The sequence below is a fragment of the Lampetra fluviatilis genome, chromosome 54, assembly GCF_964198595.1.
Source record: "Lampetra fluviatilis chromosome 54, kcLamFluv1.1, whole genome shotgun sequence".
NCBI lineage: Eukaryota > Metazoa > Chordata > Hyperoartia > Petromyzontiformes > Petromyzontidae > Lampetra > Lampetra fluviatilis.
Window position 1 is genome coordinate 4,842,808 of NC_136328.1, and position 21,050 is coordinate 4,863,857.

At 48.1% G+C, this 21,050-nt stretch overlaps 1 protein-coding gene across 2 annotated transcripts in view; it reads left to right on the plus strand.

The window, feature by feature from the left end:
• Positions 1–9,284: 9,284 nt before the first annotated feature.
• The window catches only part of PPP4R1 (protein phosphatase 4 regulatory subunit 1), a 34,013-nt gene continuing 22,247 nt past the window's right edge, over positions 9,285–21,050 (plus strand). For both annotated transcript variants that reach the window (XM_078879621.1, XM_078879622.1), the window contains exons 1-5: positions 9,285–9,343; positions 9,480–9,524; positions 13,722–13,854; positions 17,101–17,207; positions 20,221–20,363. In XM_078879621.1, coding sequence (XP_078735747.1) covers positions 9,337–9,343; positions 9,480–9,524; positions 13,722–13,854; positions 17,101–17,207; positions 20,221–20,363 — 435 coding nt within the window. In that variant the 5' untranslated portion in view covers positions 9,285–9,336. The remainder of the gene's footprint in view (positions 9,344–9,479; positions 9,525–13,721; positions 13,855–17,100; positions 17,208–20,220; positions 20,364–21,050) is intronic.

Consider the following 21,050-nt stretch of genomic DNA (forward strand, 5'->3'; position numbering starts at 1 on the left):
TGTTGACGAATGCGTTCAGCTTTTGCTGTTTGTCCTTTGTGCGCCACAGCCAACGCAAAATCGCGTTAATTATCAGCCATTTATCAATCCACTGCTGGATGAAGGGCTCCCCCCTAGCCCTCACAAACCTCTCGCGGCTCCATGATGCATCGAGCCACTTAAACACGAGCTGTTGTCGTGGTCGTTCCTTCTCGGCGCGCGTCCTCTCCGATGCGTTTCATTTTTTAGCGATCACTCCCGCCACTACTAGCTATTGACCATCGGCCATCAACGCTTTCGGGGCGACGTGACCTGCCCAAGGCTGATTCACCTGCGTAGGTTTCCTTTAGTCATCCACAATACAGGGCGGGGGGGGGGGGGTTAGATCACATAAATGTATAAATGTGTGTCGTTAAAACCCGCCACCACCCGACACAGCCAACTAGTAAGGGTTGTCACGTAAACAGAACGTGGCCAATTCGTCACTGTGTCGGAGAGGCAAGCCACAACATTTACAATCTGAGTAACGACGTTTCGCCAGTAATTACAGCTAGCTTCATCAGGTGGGTGGTGGCGGGTTTTACACATTTATATATTTACGCACTCAGTCACATATTCACTTTAAGATGTTTTTTGTTCATGTTTTTGTTTGTTGCGGTTGCATCCGATTCAAAAGCCGAATGGCTCACAGGCCTTTACCTAATAAATGAACTTGAACTTGAACCTGTCTTATGGATGATATTGGTCGCGAAAGCCAACTACGTGTTCAACTTCCTTTATCCGTGGTTCCACTTGCCGGCTCAAACCTCCATTAAGAGGGCGCTGTCGCACGCTGAGCGAAATCAGGCCACTAATACGAGACCATACATCTTGATTTGAAGCTTTCGTGACTGCAGGAATCCATAGTCTTTGGTTCTTTCGGTAAAGTCATCAGGCCTGATGATGACGACCGCTTGTGTTGCGATCGAAACGTCGTGATTTGTTTTATTTTATTTCTAACTACGTGACTTTACCGAAAGAACCAAAGAGTATGGACCATATATTTTAGAGTCTTAGACCACCAAGTCAGACAAGTAGAGAGTTGTGTATATGTTAAATACTAGACAATAGCTATGCACTATATCTTCTGAACAGGCACTTTAGATTATACTGTGTTTAAAATAAAACATTGCATCATATATTTAAGCATACACTACGCGATACAAATAATGCACGAGACTAGATAATTATATAAACATAATCTAGATTACATAGCTGTCATCCCATACCGGTTACCCGTATTCTTGTGCAGGGAAATTGAGTTGTCAGGTCCATACGGCGTACAGCCGTTTAAATCCGGGCAACAACATTGTTTTGTCTATTTGTGTTTCACCTTGTCATGGGACATTGTAGGATGAACGTTGAGATTTAGAAGGGTGACCAATCAAGTCTGATTTGATCTGTAATAAGGTATGGCACTGATAAGGGGTTGACAGGTATGAGATGGAGGCAACGAAAGATACTAGAATACGTATGCACTCGACATGATATACAACAAAGAATATGAATAATATATAACAACTACAGTAGCTAGAACACAAGACACAATGTCTATATGGGGGATGAAACTATCGAGACAAGCGTGCTTGGGTAGCGCACGTCACCCGAATGATCGATGGTAACCGATGGTCAATAACAGCGACGAAGACGGCAGTGAAGGGGTGGAGATGGAGCAATGAAATCGTCCCGCGCGCAGGTGTGCCAGGTGGATTATGGTCACGTGGCAGGAGGGCAGGGGGATGGTGGGTGGCGCCTTGATGTTGGCCCTCATCCAGCAGCGGATCGACCATGGAGGACGATAACGACGAATGAGATACATTGCTAGGCTCGTGCAGTGCGTGACTGTCAACGTAATATGCGAGTCAAATATTGGGGGTAGGGGCATCGTACATTGATAGACCCAGGTTGTCTCCACGGGGGTGGGGTAATGTCGAAAGCTACAGGACAGATAAAGAGACCAGCCACCTCGCAGATGTAGTCTCAGACGTAGAGTCCAAGGTCTTGAGCTTAGACCTTAACAACAGCAACACAAAGCGAAAGCGCTTTTAACATGCGGTGGGAGACGGCCAGGAGGGGGCATACTCTTAGTTCTTTCGGTAAAGTCACGTAGGTAAAAAATGAAATAAAAATTAATAAAAATAAACCAATAAAAATCACGACGTTTCGGAGGCAACACAAGTCTCAGTCATCAGGTGGGACCGTCACAGCCAGATGTGCTGCATCAAGTGAGGGGGCATTCCAGACACTAGGGGGCGACAGAGAAGGATGAGCGAGTGGCCACGACAGCAGCGGAGGATGAAAGTGGGAGGGCCAGAGGTTGGGTGTCACTGGACAGCATGGGAGGGATTTATGAATGGGGGGAAACGGGGGGGTGGTTTCAGGCGAGGCGGGGCAGCAGAGGGGGATGAATGAATGAGAAGGGAGACAGTAGAAGTGGCAGACAACGAGTGGGGGAGGGGCAGCTGAAATGAATGAATGAGGGGCCGCCCATAAATGACGTCACGCACCTAGGGGGAGGGGGGGTCAGACATTTGTGACGATGTGTGACGAGGGGGGGGGGGTTTGAGAAATGTGACGTCACATCAAAATGCGCAACTTTAAATAAATATAGACAACACGCTCTACTTAATTAAATATACTTTTTTTTATGTTTTCTCCTACAAAATCAGAATGGAGCGCCACATTAAATACGCACTACAATGACAATAGTTTAAAGCGATTTGAAGCATGTTTTATTTGGGGGGGGGGCAGAGCTTTGTGACGTCATATTTGAAGGGGGGTCTGACTTTTTGTGACGCCGTGTGACGAGGGGGGGGGGGTCAAAAATCGCCAAAAATCACGTGACGTCATTTATGGACGGTAGTGGGGGGGGGCAGTTCCACACGCTGGGGGGCAGAAGGAATTAATGAATGAGCAGCCATGGGAAAGGGAACTCTAGACGAACGAGACAGCAATGAGGAATGAACGAAAATGAAAAAGTACCCGCCAGTAACTTAATTCGGAAACACGTGGCAACATCGCCCCCATGCTGCGAAAACCAATCAGGAACCCTTGCGGGGGGAAGGAAAAGTGTGACTTTCTGGGTAAACAAAGTGTGCGGTTCATCTTCTTGGTTCTTTCGGTAAAGTCACGTAGAATGGAAATAATAAAATAATAAAAATAAAACGTAATAAAATAATTCTCACGACGTTTTGGCCACAACGCCGAAACGTCGTGAGAATTATTTTATTGGTTTATTTTTATTATTTTAATTTTTGCATTCTACGTGACTTTACCGAAAGAACCAAGAAGATGAATCCCTGCAGTCACGAAAGCTTTAAATCGAAATTTAAGGTGTGCGGTGTAATGTACATGGTGCTTCAAAAACATGTTAACATGATAATTGTTTTTTTACCTTTTTATCTGGCAACAAAACTGACACCTTTTTTTACAAGGAGTCATGTTTGCATTGACCACAATACCTGCGACCGGAATGCAAAAAAAAACACAACTCTGATAATGTATGCACTGTCCCAGAAGTTGATTGGTCCACACCCGAGACAGCTTTCCTTAGAGCCTGGTCTCACATGGTGTTGGACCAGATGACGCCAAAAGGCGCACAACTCAATAACAATGCACCATCAGAGTATGAGAGGTAAAAAACCAATTATCATATTTTGCTACTGGCAAAGGAGGTTCCAATGGTGAACATGTTAAAACTTTTGAAAGTTTTGTTGCCAGATAAAAGGGTAAAAAACCCATTATCATATTTTGCTACTGGCAAAGGAGGTTCCAATGGTGAACATGTTAACACTTTTGAAAGTTTGCAACACCACGAGAAATGTGTCTCCGGGCTCCGGAGACTACCTGGAGAAGATTCCAGGCAATGTGTTGACAATGATGGCGAACAAGTCATGGGAGACTTACTGTTTGTTTTTTTCGGTAAAGTCACGTCGGTTTAAAAACGAAAACGAAAACAAATAAATTAAATCACGACGTTTCGGAGGCAACACAAGCCCCCGTCTTCAGGTGGAACAGTCACGGCAAAATTACCGTATCAAGCTGTGACTGTTCCACCTGAAGACGGGGGCTTGTGTTGCCTCCGAAACGTCGTCATTTAATTTATTTGTTTTCGTTTTCATTTTTAACCGACGTGACTTTACCGAAAAAAAACAAAGAGTATGGATCCTTGCAGTCACGAAAACTTCAAATCTAAAATTAAGTGGGATACTTTTTGAAGCTATTGCCACACATTTGCTATCGTGTTATGGTGCATTATCCGTTCTTATTCCAGTAAAAACGATTCTCCCATGTGAGTGTTAACATTTTTTTTAAGCACCCTGTACATCGGTGGCTTGCGAGTGCGGTTAAATTCCGAGCAAAGGAGGGGTCCTCATCCGAGATGCAGACGGGGGGGGGAGGGGCAAGGTGCACACGGGCGAGCCCGCTTGAGGGTTGAGAACAACCCGTTCCGATAACGCCACGTGGTTTGGTTTGTTTGTAACTTTCGCAATCGTTGAGTCATTTAGGGGCCGTCTATAAATGACGTCACGCGATTTTGGACCATTTTTGACACCCCCCCCCCCTTCGTCACACGGCGTCACAAAAAGTCAGACCCCCCCCCCCCCTCAAAAATGACGTCACAAAGCTCTGCCCCCCCCCAAAAAAAAATAAAACATGCTTCAAATCGCTTTAAACTATTGTCAATGTAGTGCGTATTTAATGTGGCGCTGCACTCTGATGTTGTAGGAGAAAACATTTATTAAAAAGTCTATTTAATTAAGTAGAATGTGTTGTCTACATTTATTTCAAGTTGCGCATTTTTACGTGACGTCACATTTCTCAACCCCCCCCCCCCTCGGCACACATCGTCACAAATGTCTGACCCCCCCCCTCTAGGTGCGTGACGTCATTTATGGACGACCCCTTAAACGTCAATGTATTTTTTTTCTAAGCAGCGCTCAAATAAAGTAATGCTTTATCACATTTGTATTGTATTGTTTTATTTGAAAGGACTATGTTCCAGAGGTGTGGACTCGAGTCATGTGACTTGGACTCGAGTCAGACTCGAGTCATGAATTTGATGACTTGCGACTCGACTTGGACTTGCATAACAATGACTTTGTCCCACCTATGAGATGTGGACTCGAGTTATGTGACTTGGACTCGAGTCAGACTCGAGTCATGAATTTGATGACTTGCGACTCGACTTGGACTTGCATAACAATGACTTTGTCCCACCTATGAGATGTGGACTCGAGTCATGTGACTTGGACTCGAGTCAGACTCGAGTCATGAATTTGATGACTTGCGACTCGACTTGGACTTGCATAACAATGACTTTGTCCCACCTCTGCTATGTTCACGCCATCGCTCTCCCCTGGATGAAATCCTCGATTTGATCTCGGCCCGCGCGCACTGCCTGTACTGTGCACTATGTAAGCCGACTGGCACATGACAAGAGGAGCGTGGAAACAAACGACGCAATGTGCAGTGGACACCGACTGCGGGCTATCTGCCCATGTGGATCGTGATGATGATGATGGCGTTGACCATAACAGACACTGTTGTTTTTCAGGTCGTGTTCCCAAAAAGCTATTTAACAACAAAGTTTAACTTTTGTTCAGCGAACCTTGTACGGACGTAACTTTTGTTCACGATTAATCTTACGCACCACCCTACAGCACTCTTCAAGTCCTTCAGTTATTTTGCTGCGGCTCGTTCCCATCGGTTGGTTTATTCTCTCGAGCAGTGGTTCTCTGGATCGGAATCTTTATTTGGGCTGGAGGAATCCGATGAGCAATGAAGCTCTTTTTCTCAAAGTGCGGTCCCCGGACTATTAATGATCCGGGACGGTCATCCAGGTGGTACGCGGTCTGTGTGTCTGTATGTAGAACTTCTTTCGCACCGCACGTAGCCACGACGAACTAAACACACAAAGCAGTTCTTGACACAAAGAGCAGGGCTCATGCAAGTGAAGGTTGATCCGGAAATAATGACAGTGTGTCTATACCTTTTGTTTCGGACATTAGTTAATATTTTACTCGTGATGTTTAATTAAAAACATGAAGTCAGGTAAACGACCCTAATTAAACTACTGTACCATAAAATCTAAATGTCCCCCCCCTCCCCCAACAAAAAAACGTTAGAATGTTTTTGTATGTTCCGGTAATATGAATCATTTTGTATGACCGGTTATTACAGAGAAGCGTTTTGTCACTAGGAGTGGGGGGTGAGTGGGGGTGAGTGGGGGGTAGGGTAGGTGGGAGGGGGGGTGGAGCGTGGGGGGAGTGGGGGATGGGGTAGGTGGGTGGGGGGGAGTGGGGAGCGGGGGGGAGTGGGGGGGAGCGTGGGGGGGTGGGGGGAAGTGGGGGGGAGCGTGGGGGGGGAGAAAGCGTGGGGGGTGGGGGGGAGTGGGGAATGGGGTAGGTGGGAGGGGAAGAGCGTGGGGGGGGGCGTGGGTGGGTGGGGGGGAGTGGGTGGGGGAGGGTGGGGGGGAGTGGGGGGGAGCGTGGGGAGGAGTGGGGGGGGGGCGTGGGGGGGGGAGCGTGGGGGGGAGCGTGGGGGGGTGGGGGGGATGGGGTAGGTGGGAGGGGGGCGTGGAGGGTGGGAGGGGGGAGCGTGGGGGGGGGCGTGGGGGGGGAGTGGGGTGGGAGCGTGGGGGGTGGGGGGGAGTGGGGAATGGGGTAGGTGGGAGGGGGGGCGTGGAGGGTGGGAGGGGGGGAGCGTGGGGGGGGGCGTGGGAAGGTGTTCCGCTGAAATGTTTGCATCGGCTGAGTTGTCCGCGGGCCAAAACAAGTTGGAGAATCGTGGACACAAACGCGTCCAAAATGTGACACCCGTCTCACAGATGCTGCTGCTGCCCAGAAACTGTGAGACATCCTCATTAACGTGCATGTTGTTTAACCAGCTGAGACATCAAGGGACCAGGGTAGGCTCATTTGCACGAGTGAATGAGCAAGGTGGGTGGGTGGATGAGTGAGCGAGTGAATGGGTCAGTGATCGAGCCTCGGTTTCCAGTTCATTCCGTCCCACGGCTTGACAAGCGAGCAGGAGCTAGTTAGTCCGGTTTGCATGCGTGACCCGGGGCATTGCTCTGCCAGTAAGGGGCGATGCTTGTGAATGTTTAACACCGGAAGAGGAACACGCGCGCGTGCAAACCAAACATCATTTCTGTCGACTGATAGAAAAGGGAAAATGCGTTTTTTTTTTCGCAGGACACGTCGTGGCTAGGGGGTGATGAATAAATGACAAAGCGCTTGACCACAAATGCACCACAAATACCTCGCTGATCTTGTCAAGGAGCATAAGGGGCCGTCCATAAATGACGTCACGCACCTGGGTGGGGGGTCAGATTTGTGTGACGGTGTGTGACGAGGGGTGTTTGAGAAATGTGACGTCACATGAAAATGCGCAACTTTAAAAAATATATAGAATTGTTCTAACAACAATAATTGATATAACAACACTCCTACAACATCAGAGTGCAGCGCCACATTAAATACGCACTACAATGACAATAGTCTAAAGCGATTTGAAGCATGTTTTATTTTCAAATGGAAATGTTTTATGGAGGGGAGGCAGAGCTTTGTGACGTCTTATTTGAGGGGGGGGGGGGTCTGACTTTTTGTGACGCCGTGTGACGAGGGGGGGGGTCAAAAATCGTTCAAAATCGTGTGACGTCATTTATGGACGGCCCCTAAAACCATCGCGTGGACTCCGGTCTTCCTCTCAGCATCAGCAGCAGCAGCGACGGCTTTTCGCTGACCATCAAACAAAGACGGCGGTCACCTTGTTCTTGGTTCTTTCGGTAAAGTCACGTAGAATGGAAATAATAAAATAAAAGAATAAAACATTATAAAATAATATTTTATAATGTTTTATTTTATTACTTTAAATAATAAAATAAAACATAATAATTTTTTTAAACAATAAAATAAAACATAATAAAACAATATTTTATAATGTGTTATTTTATGATTTTATTATTTCCATTTAAAATAATAAAACATTATAAAATATTACTTTATTATGTTTTATTTTATTATTTTATTATTTCCATTCTACGTGACTTTACCGAAAGAACCAAGAAGATTAATCCCTGCAGTCACGAAAGCTTATCATCGCGCGGTGCTTTGAGATGCGCTTCTACGGCCGTCTGGACCGCTCTTCCCTCCGATGTAATGAAGCCACTGGAGCTATGCACTTTTCAATGATGCAGATTGAAAAACAAATTTTTTTAGAACTGCTTTTTGTTTTTAGTGTATTGTCCTTCCCCCTGCACCTCCAATTAGCAAGCACGGTTGGCTACGAAATAACAATTAAATGTATACAGCGCTTTTCCCGAATCTCAACGCGCTGTACAGGACACAGCAGCGTCAGACACTCAGCATAAACATACTATTATAAATACATTTCAAGAATCATTTACTAAATTAACTACATTTTGAATCATCGGAGGCGTATAAATAGGACTTGAAGCTTTCGTGACTGCAGGAATCCATACCCTTTGGTTCTTTCGGTAAAGTCACGTAGGTATAAAATAAAATAAATCACGACGTTTCGGGCGCAACACAAGAGCTTTCCCACCCGATGACGGACGCTTGTGTTGCGCCCGAAACGTCGTGATTTATTTTATTTTATACCTACGTGACTTTACCGAAAGAACCAAAAAGTACGTATAAGTAGGGTTTGATTGCACATTAAAAAAATGTTCACAGGCTCAGAGATCCCTGATTCTCGTGCAAGAGCATAGAATGGAAATAATAAAATAAAATAAAACATAATAAAATAATAATAAAAATAAAACGTAATCAAATAATGATTTATTATGTTTTATTTATTTTATTTTATTATTTCCATTCTATGTGATTTTACCGAAAGAACCAAGAAGATGAATCCCTGCAGTCACGAAAGCTTTAAATCGAAACATAATATGACTTTGATACCCCCCCCATCACCTACACATTCCACAAGTAGTGACTAATCCCATATCTGCATTTCCCATAAATATGCTAAATGCCTCTGTTGATATGCAAATTCCTTTGTCAAGGCGCCCCTCCTCCTCTAACCCAGCTTAAAACATACGCTGCCAACTAATAAAGTTATTAACAAAGTAAACTAATAAAGTTTTAATAAAGTTTATACAACCAGCCGATACCAATAAAGATATCACGAGAGAGATTGGGAGCGGTGTCTTCCCGGAAATGACGTACATAGCAGACGGTGGCTGAGGGGGCGTGGCCGAGGAACGGTAGGCGGGGCCGGGGACCGGAAAGGGGCGGGGCCGCCTGCTCAGCCAATCACGCGCCGCCTCCGAGGCGGTGCAGGCGGGTCAAGATGGCGGGTGAGGACTCGTGCGTTCGGCGGCTCCGCGCGTTTCGCGGCGCTGTAGTCGGCTCAGAGCGAGCCTCACCAGCTCCCCTCTGCCTCCCCTCCACGCCCCGGGTCCCTTGTGTGCTGTGTGCTGTGTGCGCCCGCAGATATCAGCCTTCTCACGGACGACTCCGAGGGGGACCCGGCCGACTGTGAGTTTTACCTCCCGTCGGGGATTCGGCCTCTTTCCGCCAACAGCTTCCCCCCCCACCCCAACATCTCCCCGTCCGCCTCCTCCTCCTCATCTCCCCGCCACCGCCAAACTCCGGAAGCGGCCGAGGCCGTCGGCAACAACGACAAGAAGCTGAAGCCCCGTGGGGCCCCTCGGGGCAGCAGGCGGCGAGCGGCGGCTTCTCGTCCTCCGAACTCTTCCGGCTGAGCACTCCCCTCTCGATCCCTCGCTCGCTCTGCCCCCCCTCCTCCTCCCTCCTCCCTCCCTCTCACCCCGTAAACTTTGCGTTGACTTGTCGCCGCACCACCACTACCACTACTACCACCACCACCCCCCGGGGCTCTCGGTTCGCGTCTCCCCTCATTCGCCTGTTGCGTGGGCCCTCGTCAACTCTCGATTCTTTACTCCAACGCCAACTCAGCGCAGCCGTCACGCGCCGTCTCGTGTTCGTGCACAGTTGCGTCAGATGGACCCTCAACACTCCACACACACACACCGCTCCCTCGTTCGCGCGTGACGCTCTCCCGAACTCTCTCCTAACTAGACACTCACTGACCACTCACTGTCACGACTACCCCTCCCCCCCTCTCACCGTCACCCTCACTAAGTCTCCATTGTCACCCTCATGCTCCTGTTGCGCTGCTCTCCCCCCATGCTCCCTTAACTCTCCCTTAACTCTCTCTTAACTCTCCCTTAACTCTTCCTCAACTCTCCTTTAACTCTTCCCACGCTACCTCAACTCTCCCTTAACTCTCCCTTAACTCTCCCCTCGTTCCCTTAACTCTCCCTTAACTCTCCCCTCACTACCTTAACTCTCCCTTAACTCTCCCCTCACTACCTTAACTCTCCCTCAACTCTCCCCACTCTCCCTTAACTCTCCCTTAACTCTCCCTTAACTCTCCCCTCGCTCCCTTAACTCCCCCTTAACTCTCCCTTAACTCCCCCTTAACTCTCCCTTAACTCTCCCTTAACTCTCCCCTCGCTCCCTTAACTCCCCCTTAACTCTCCCTTAACTCTCCCTTAACTCTCCCCTCGCTCCCTTAACTCCCCCTTAACTCTCCCTTAACTCCCCCTTAACTCTCCCTTAACTCTCCCTTAACTCTCCCCTCGCTCCCTTAACTCCCCCTTAACTCTCCCTTAACTCTCCCCTCGCGCCCTTAACTCAACTCTCCCTTAACTCTCCCTCAACTCTCCCTCAACTCCCCTTAACTCTCCCCACGCTACCTCAACTCTCCCCTCACGCAATGCAAGTCCCCTCTCCACTCCCAACATCCATTTCCTCTTTGCCCTCACTCTCCCCTGACTCCACCAACGCGTCCTGCACACTCTCCATTCGCCCCTCATGCTATTGTGCTCCCCTAACTCTCCCCTCCACTCAACGGCAAGTTTCCTCGTTACGGGCACACCCCACTCACTCTCCCAGACTCTCCACTAACTTTCTATCCGTAATAAAGGTGTTTTTTTTGGGGGGGGGGGTAGATCGCGTAAAATATAAATGTGTCGTTAAACCCGCCACCACCCAACACATCCAATTAGGTTTTTCATGTGAACACAACGTGCAAATTGGTTACTAGTTCGGCACACCAGTCATACCTGTCAACCCCTTATCAGTGCCGACGTTATTACAGACCAATTCAGACCTTATTGTTCACCCCGTGCCCCCTACAAATCTCAACGTTCATCCTACAAAGCCCGTATTGAAGCAGCTGTATGCTAGATGGACCTGCAAACTCAATTTCCCTGTATGGGTTGACAGCTATGCACTCTCCTATCCCTCCTCCCGTAGTCACCCCTCTCTGCCCAAAGCCTCTCCTAACACGCCCACTTAATAATGTCATCTTGCACTCTCCCCAACCCTCTTTCACTCAATTCCCCACGCCAATTCTCCCTGCACTCCGTCTCTCCACACTCTCTTCACTGTCTCGCGCCTCTCGCTCGGCTCAACCCAACTATCCTGCTCAGCCTGCGCACTTGCACCCATCCCGCTCCAACGACCCCCCCCCGTCTCCTTGCTCCATTGTCAGTGTTAGGATGCTGTGTCCCTTCGTGGTGCGAATGTTGAGAGGGGCCCTCCCTTTAATTAGAATCTTTCACGTCTCGTGTGCATCTGACGGCGATCCTCTACTCATTACCCCCCGGGAGTCTCGACTTATCTTTCATGAGGGTTGCTGCGACTACATTCGGGATGTTTGGCCAATTTAATTTTCACGAGAGGTTGGCATCATGTGGGAGCGAAGCCGGAGACGCGACTCCCACCACGCGTACAAGGGGGTTGTCACGCCACGCTGCGCGACAGATGGATTCCAGAATCCATTGCTGTACTGTTGTGGATTCTGTGTCCTATCCAAGCACTGATCAGAATCAGCTCTACCGAGCTTCTGAGATACAACGAGATGAGGCGCATTGAGCGTGACTTTCTCGCCAGAGAGTTTGGCATTTATTCTTGTTCCACGCCTTGGGATGTGAAGTTGCAATACCACATTTGCATGAACCTCAGAACTTGAAATTCCGCTCCCCACACACTCCATTTCCATAATTTTAGACGACTCGTGTTATAGCTGCCAATTTGGGTGGCAGCCCAAATTCTCTTCGGTTATTTCGCTTCTTGGGGTGGCCTGAATTGTTGACGTCAGATTTCGGACCGAATGGAATTTAATTTTCAGAGGCCCTGCCCAATTTTTGAAATGTATTGCATTTTTTATTTTACCAGGTAAGGCCCACTGAGCTGTATAGCTCTGTTTCAGAAGCGACCTGGCCACAAATGAAAGCTCAGCGAAGTGGCTCGTCACGTGGAAATTTATCGCAGCCAAATACTCTAAACGCGTGACGTTGAATACAAATGTGGGGGGAAAAACCGGAGGACCCGAAGAAAAATCCACGCGACCACATGCATCCGGGTCTGGATCGAAACCACGACCTCCTGTATACCAGACGAGGCAGATAACATCTCCTAGCCACTTGTTTATTATAATTTCAAGGGGCCTTCCACCACTGGCTCTGAGAGAAACCAGCCTCGTGTGAGCCGACGCAAGTTGATTCGAGTCCCACTCGAGACTGGACCCACGGACAGAATTTGGGCCGAGCGGGAAAAATTTGACCAAACTTTTAATCCAAAATATGGTTAGAGGAGACGTTCAATTAATTAGCCAATATTTACCATGTTCTCTGGATAATAACTTAAATCCCCCCCCCCTCCCCGCATTTTAAAGAAAAATGTTGGGGTGTGTATTGTTAGGTACGCGTGTGTGTGTGTGTTAAGTGATTGGATTAGTGTAACTTTTATTGACAGCAAGCCCACATTTCTAGTGCATCTTACTTTCCAGAGCATCTTACGATCGACATAGTACGGTACTTTGTTGTCGGTAACACAATGATCGTGGTCTTTAAACTCACAAGTATTTATGGCACGGTCTTACTCCGAAACGTTAGTGGAAAACTGCCACTCATCTCACTTGCTGACTCGGGTATGGAAACGGCTCTTTTTTTTTATTTTCCGTGACTTGCGTTGTCTCTTAACTCGTGTTACCGGCGAGAAATCGGCCCAAATGGAGATCGCCTTCAGTTGGGCGGTGACGTGGCTGAGCGGTCGCCCATTGCCAAGTTCACGGTTTGAACCCCCAGCGGCCTTCGTGGTTAATACCGAAAGCTTTAGTGCTCGTTACCACGGTGCCGGCTGCTTGTCGGAGGACGTTTATAGAGTCCGTAATGTCATTCGAAAAATAGTGCCGCTCTCAAGGTCCAGAGTTTTAATATTTGCTTGCAAATTTTGATTTAAAGCTTTCGTGACTGCAGGGATTCATATTCTTGGTTCCTTCGGTAAAGTCACGTGGAAGGGAAATAAATAAAAAAGAAATTATTTTATTATTTCCCTTCTACGTGACTTTACCGAAAGAACCAAGAACATTTGCTTGCAAATTACTTAATTGAGTAAAACCACGTGACAGCATCGCTCTCCCTACTAGCAGACTACACCCATATGTGAAACATAGTGTTTTTGTGATAGCTTTGCCCTATGGGAACAACGTGAGTAGCAAATGTATTCAATTATTATTGGCCGTCTAAGTGAGGATGCAAGTTGACTCTGCATCGGCTGAACAGACTCTGCGCCCCGCTTGGCTCCGCCGTCACAGTTTCGCTGAGCGAGGCCGCGTGCGCCCTCTCTCCTTTTATCCTTCAGGTTTCGACGACTTTGGCCCGGACAGCGATATCCAGTCGATAACGTCGGTGCTGGATACCATAACTCAGGATGAAATGTTGACGCCACTGGCCAGGATGGAGAAATTCTCATCAAGCGACAACATATTTAACAGGTGAGCGACGCCGTATGTGTGTCCGCGCGCGTTGCATGTGTAAGCGGTGCTGCAGGAAAGCCTTTGGGTGTTTTGAGTGATTTGCGCTCCAGGTTTGACACTGGGGAGCTGCCACGTTGGTGTAATGGTGAGCGCACCGGACTTTTAATCCAGAGGTCGTCGGTTCGATTCCATCTCTGAGCGCGTCGCAGAGGTCGCAAACGGGTTTTGATTCCTTACCCGTACCCGGCCGCACCAGGGTCATAAACGGGTACCCGTACCCGGCCGGGTACAGGTAGCCGGGTATCGGGTAGGGTACGGCAGAGGTCGCAAACGGGTTTTGATTCCTTACCCGTACCCGGCCGCACCAGGGTCATAAACGGGTACCCGTACCCGGCCGGGTACAGGTAGCCGGGTATCGGGTAGGGTACGGCAGAGGTCGCAAACGGGTTTTGATTCCTTACCCGTACCCGGCCGCACCAGGGTCGCAAATGGGTACCCGTACCCTACCCGATACCCGGCTACCCGTACCCGGCCGGGTATCGGGTAGGGTACGGGTATCGGGTACCCGATTGCAACCTCTGGGAAGAAGCCATGTTGCAGGTGCGGGTGGGTTGATTCTAGGAACCTGAATTGTGAGAAGAGACAAGACGTTTGAAAATGAGTGACAAACGGTTACTCACCAGTGACTCACGGCCTTCTCACTCATTGGTTGGGGTGAGTGACGTGCGGCTACCCGTACCCGGCCGCACCAGGGTCGCAAACGGGTACCCGTACCCGGCTGGGTACGGGTAGCCAGGTATCGGGTAGGGTACGGGTATTGGGTACCCGATTGCGACCTCTGGCGCGACGGTTAAAATAGTGGGCCATCACTGGCATTTGACGAGTCGGTCTTGATTGAGCGCCCCTGCCAAACCTCATCAATGGACACTGGCCAGTGTCGTGAAGTACGGCCACTCGAGGGCTGAACTTTGACCTTTGAACGCCGTGAGTAAATCCCCATTTCAGGAAGTACAAAGCAATATTTCCTTGAAGTTGTGAGTCACGTACGATACGATGCTTCACAATCACCAATGGGGGGGGGGGGGGGGTACGCATTAACTTACTGCAACGTTGCTGTTGTACTTTGCCATGCAAAAAGCTTACAGTAAAAACACACACACAGACGGTGACTGAGGACAAAAGAAGGTTTCAAAAAAGCATTTTGTTCCGAAAGAAATGAAAACTACTCGCTTTAGTTTCGCGGGGCACGTTAGCAAACCCCCCCCCCCCCCCCTCTTAACAGTCTCTATGGGTCATGTGACCACTGTTTCACCACAAGCGCACGTGTCAGGTCTTTTCGGTCCGTGCGGACTCGTGATGCGTGGCGACATTTCTCCGTGTAGTTATTTCACGTTTTAAACTTGAATGCCACGCGGAATTATTATCCTTTATACGCAAAGTGCCAAAGTGTTGCAGCTCATTCTGCAGCTCTGGGTCAAAGGTCAAATGGTTTCCTACTCGAATGAGCGTTGAGGTTGTAGTCACGGTTCAAATCTGGCAAGCCATCCTTATTAAGCTTGCAGGTCTTATCTTTAATTTATATAGCGCCTTGACAAAGGTGCTGAGCAAAGGAATTAGCTATTTGTACAGCAGGAGTGTGAGATGGGTTGATGAAAAGGATGAATATGATGATGCATGAAATAAACGATGATGAAACTCACAGCGTGAGTGATGCATGGGTTTAGGAAGTTGGGAAGAGGCATGGTGGAGTTAATGATGGATACTGAACATAGAATGGGCTATTTGTACAGCAGGAGTGTGAGATGGGTTGATGAGAAGGATGAATATGATGATGCATGAAATAAACGATGATGAAACTCACAGTGTGTGGTTAATGATGAGTGAGTGATGCATGGGTGGGAACGTTGGGAAGAGGTATGGTGGCGTTAATGATGGATGCTGCACATAGAATGGGCTATTTGTACAGCAGGAGTGTGCAGAGATGGGTTGATGAGAAGGATGGTAGCACACGATGAACATGATGACGAGTGAAATGAACGATGATGAAACGGACGGCGAGTGGTTAATGATGAGCGAGTGTGATGCATAGGTGGGGAAGTTGGGAAGAGGGATGGTGGAGCAAATGATGGGGAAGGGAGGGCGAAGAGGTGTCTCAAGCGAGGAAAAATCAGAGTTCTAAGGGAAGAATTAATTGTGGACAGTTTGACGTTCCAGTGTAAAAAAGATGTAGACAGTTTTTAGTTTTAGATTTGAAGCTTTCGTGACTGCAAGGATTCATATTCTTAGGTTTTTTCGGTAAAGTCACGTAGGTAAAAAACATTAAAAAGTAAAATAAAATGAAATAAAAATCACGACGTTTCGGAGGCAACACAAGACGGAAGCTTGTGTTGCCTCCGAAACGTCGTGATTTTTATTTTATTTTAGTTTTTAGTTTACCAGCTAAGGCCCACTGAGCAATGTAGCTCTTTTTCAGAAGTTGCTTATCGCATGGAAATGTATAATAGCAGCAAAATACTGTAAACGCAGGTTTCTAAAATGTGGAGGGAAAATCCACACGACCACGATCGAAACCACGACCTCCTGGAAACCAGGCGAGGTCGTTAACATCTCGCCACCGTGGCACCTGAAGCGAGAAAGAAAGCAATCGTGATTGAGCACAAGGAGGAGGGGGAACAGAAAGAGAGACCGCTGGGATTGTGAACGCAGAGGGCAAGAGGCAACGTAGAAGGAATTGAGGGAAGCGATATATGTTTGCGCGAGACAATGGTTGAGATTTGTAAGCTAGGGTGCGCTGTGCATCAACAATACAAACACTGCGTGACGTCTGCTTCACAGTGGACATTGATGATCGTGTGACGTCATCCGCGTGAGTTGGCCATTGTTAGACGGGCGTCGTGGTCCAAAGTTTGCAGCATTCGAAAAACGCGTCCCACAAACGTCTCCTTTGGCATCGTACGTAAAAATCACCTGCAATCAATTGGCAGGAACCTCCCGGAAGAGTCATTGTGAGGCTTTCCTGCCCAAACAAGCGTAATATTCAACAAAGATGTTCTATCATTCGGGATTTTGGTTTTTAGCGATTATTAACGTGAAACTTATTTGCAATTTTGGCATTCCTCGCACGTCTCCAAAGAAATCGGGCGGTCGCCGAGTTCGTAGCCATCGCTCCCGCCCGCTCTAATACCGTGACTGTGTCTCCGGCGTTTCGGCAAAAGAGAGAGACGTACCCCTGTTCTCATCGTAATGCGCGTGTTCGTTTTACAGACAGATGATCACCAGGAGCCTCCTGGACACGTTCCGCTTCGTGATGGACGATGAAAACGAGTCGCTCAAAGTCATGCGAGTAATCGTCAAGCTGTCCGAAGATGCTGGTGAGGAGCCCGCCCGCCCGCATGTGCCGTGGTCGTGCGGTCTGGAACTGATTTTTGCGTGTTAGTTTGTTCTCCTATCCCCCCCCTCCCCTCCCCCGCCGCACCGCCAATTAACACAGTTGGCTACGTACGGTGGCGCGAAAGAAGTTTTACATACATCGCACGTTGTCGGATTGTACCTCGGCGTGATGCCCTACAATTCGCTTCCGCTGCTGGGAGCTTAATAATAACAATCGGGGAAAAGCTCTGTTATTATCCAGCACTTTACCGTCCGGAACGCTCTGTTAATCGGTGTATGTCATAGACGCCAATCACAGATCTCTCCCTTCACGTGTCCGGAAAAATACCGTGCACTTCTCATAGATCTGTTGTTGTTAACGGAAGCTTGGGCATGTTGCCGAGATGTTGGCACTAGCGTTAGTCCATGAATACAGTACTGTATACTGTACTCTAAACGGCCCCACCGCCTCTCTACAATCAACTTAGAATGCTCTACAACTTGGCAAACGAGTATATTATTATTTCTTATGTCGTAATGAAAATGTAGGCTTCGTTTCGTTATTCTGGTTCAACCATAAGTAGAATTCGCATTGCAGATAGCCGGCATATTTGATTAACCAGGAGACTCCATTCCCCATGGATGCCAGATAAGAGCTTTTCCTGTAATGACATTATTTTTTTTAACTCGCTCATATTTTGCGAAACGGGACAAGTCGCCGTTCGATCGCTGACAGTCTCAGTTTCGCTTCTGAATAAGCTCCCAGCACGTAGGGCGAAACGTCGGACTACGTGTCGAACAGCACAGCGGCACGACCTGAAACCATGGATTGGAGAGGGCTGCGCAGAACAACTGACCGTGAAAACCTACGCAGGAAGGGACATTACATTTTTATAGAAAACTTAATACTTTTCTAAATTTTCTCCCCCTATTTTTGTCCCGCTTGTCGTGAGATCGGCGTTTTGCCTCGTCTCGCGACGTGCCGAAGGTTTTCATTTTGAACTTTGCAGCAGCTCACAGCACACAACCCTGTGTCGGAGAATGGCTCGGGGAAATTCAGACGCAAAACTGCTTCTGAAGACACTTTACGATACCTGTTCATTCACACTGGGGAGCACGCTTGGTAGATTGCCCTGCGGAGAAGTGTTTGTCGTATGTCAATACAGCTGCAAATTTTTTAATTCTCGTAGCTGGAATTTGGCCAAAGTAGCAAACTAAATTTGACACGGGTCGGTTGTTGGTTTTTTCTCACACAGTCCCATCGGTGATCGGACCAAGACCGCCACCACCACCATTATCATCATCTCACTACGCTTGAGCATTCTTTTTGACCGCAGGTGGCTGAAACATGGATATATAGCCAGGAAACCGGTTGGTACTGCCTCAGCGCCCTGGGCCCTGAGGCACCCCGGCCACCTCGCATAAATTTCATTGCCACGTTGACTTGAGACAAAGCTGCACCAGAGTCGGCTCGAATTCTTTTTGAGTGCTAGTTGACTCGACTCGGTTAAAGCCGCTCTCCTCGGTCAAAAAATAAAAGTGGCGGTTTCATTATTATCGAGTTGGACAAGTTTTCCCTGAAAGAAATGTCGGTGCGATGTCACGACCGCACTGCCGACAATTAAACATTCATGGTAAACATCTACACCATTGGAACCTCATTTGCCAGTAAAAAATATGATAATTGGTTTTTTACCCTTCTATCTGGCAACAAAACTGACACCTTTTTTACAAGGAGTCATGTTTGCATAGACCACAATACCTGCAGTCATAATGCAAACAAAAAACATAACTCTGATAATGTATGCACTGTCCTTGAATACATTATCAGAGTTGTGTTTTTTTTTGCATAGAAGGGTAAAAAAACAATTAACATTAATGGTAAAGTTATTTAATTTTTCTATTCCTGCCGATTGCAAACGTTTGAACAAAACTATTTTGACGACCCGATTTTCATTATTATTTTTTCTTTCATTTCCACTCGGCCCAAAATTCTGACGTACGGATTTCAGCCCGTACCTGCGAAACGAAGCCGGCCCGAAGAATCCGAGTTTCAGCCCAGAGAATGAGCGGAACCTCGCGGCCAAACCCAGTCGACAAAAAGACAAAAAAAAATGTAACGAAATCAGGAAAGGTTGTCCGCGGATACGGCAAACGCGAGTTCACGCTTTCGATCCGTGGGCTCGTGGAACCCAGCTGCTTTACCTGTCCCCTGTTTCACCGTGTCACTGTCAAAGAGGGGATCATCGCTTAGTCCCGCGACGTGCTTTCGTGGCCGCGAACCGCGTGCTTTTCGGCACGACGTCCGACGTTTCGCTCCCGGACATGGCCAAACAACGCGTGGCACGGCATAAAAACACATGGGAGAGCCGCGTAGCCCAACAACAGTGAAAACATACGCAGCCGTGTTAGCCTGTACCTTTCCTTCCCCAGCACCTCTGATTCCTTCTCCTGCACCACCGATCAGCACAGTTGGCTACAGTACAGTGTGAAAGAGTTCAAAATACGTACATACGTACCAAAGGCATTATGCTGGTTTCTGTTGGAACCAAATCGTAGGGTTAACGGCTCCACAAAAGTTTACACGAGTGGCGGACACAGTGCCGTGTCGAACAAACCCCACGTTTTACCGCTAGACTTCAGCGGAGCTGTTTGTGTCATCTGGCCATTGTGTTCCGCAGCAGCACAGCACCGCATGTTGAACTTCTTTCGTACCATACGTAGCCAACCGTGCTGCTAATCGGAGGTGCGGGGTAGGGTCAACAAACTGAATGCGAAAAGCAGTTCTAAATAAACGAGTTTTCAATTTAGATGATTTAAAAGTGCATAGCTCCAGTGGCTTCATAACATCGGAAGGAAGAGCGTTCCAGACGGCCACAGAAGCGCATCCGAAAGCGCCGCGCCGATGCGGCGGCCGCCGTCTTTGTTCGCCGACCAGCCGAAATCCGCTGCTGCGAGGATGACCGGAGCTCGCGTGCCAGGTAGCTTGATGGTTTTGTTTTGTTTCTTGTTTAGAGCCAACGGTACGAGCCGAGCTGATGGAGCAGCTGCCTCACATCGCCATTTTCTGTAAAGACAGCCATCCGACGGTTCCGCACATCATTCAGAAGTACCTGCTGCCCGTCGTCATCCGATTGATGACCGACACGAACAACCAGGTACGCAGCACGGTCCTGGAACTTTGGCGAATTAATGGAAAGTTTTTTAGTGCGTTCGCAGATCTCACTCGGATGATATATTCGAACGCTTGACTGCGGTGTTGCGCAATCTTTTTGAAAAAAATTATGTTTTTGACGTGCTGAGCACGGGCTCGATGGCCCAGAATGTGAAACGGCCAGCGACAAACAGCACTTATTGTAGGTTGTAATAGGACAGACCTAACATGTTTCTTGAATCGAGTAATATTATTGCACGCGTTTGGGGACAAGAGACGATGGTGATGATGATGATGGGAGGGAATTCCACAGTGGAGCAGTGCGAGGAAAGAAGCGGAAGTATAAAGCGTTGTGGCCTGCAGTGCGGTGACTGAACACATCGTGGATAAGCGATCGAGTGAGCAGGACCGTGAACATTGTGACCTGCAGTGCGATGGTTGAACTCATCGTGGATAAGCGATCGAGTGAGCAGGACAGTAAACATTGTGACCTGCAGTGTGGTGGTTGAACACGTCGTGGATAAGTGATCGAGTGAGCAGGACAGTAAACATTGTGACCTGCAGTGTGGTGGTTGAACACGTCGTGGATAAGTGATCGAGTGAGCAGGACCGTAAACATTGTGACCTGCAGTGCGGTGGTTGAACACATCGTGGATAAGTGATGGAGTTAGCAGGACAGTAAACATTGTGA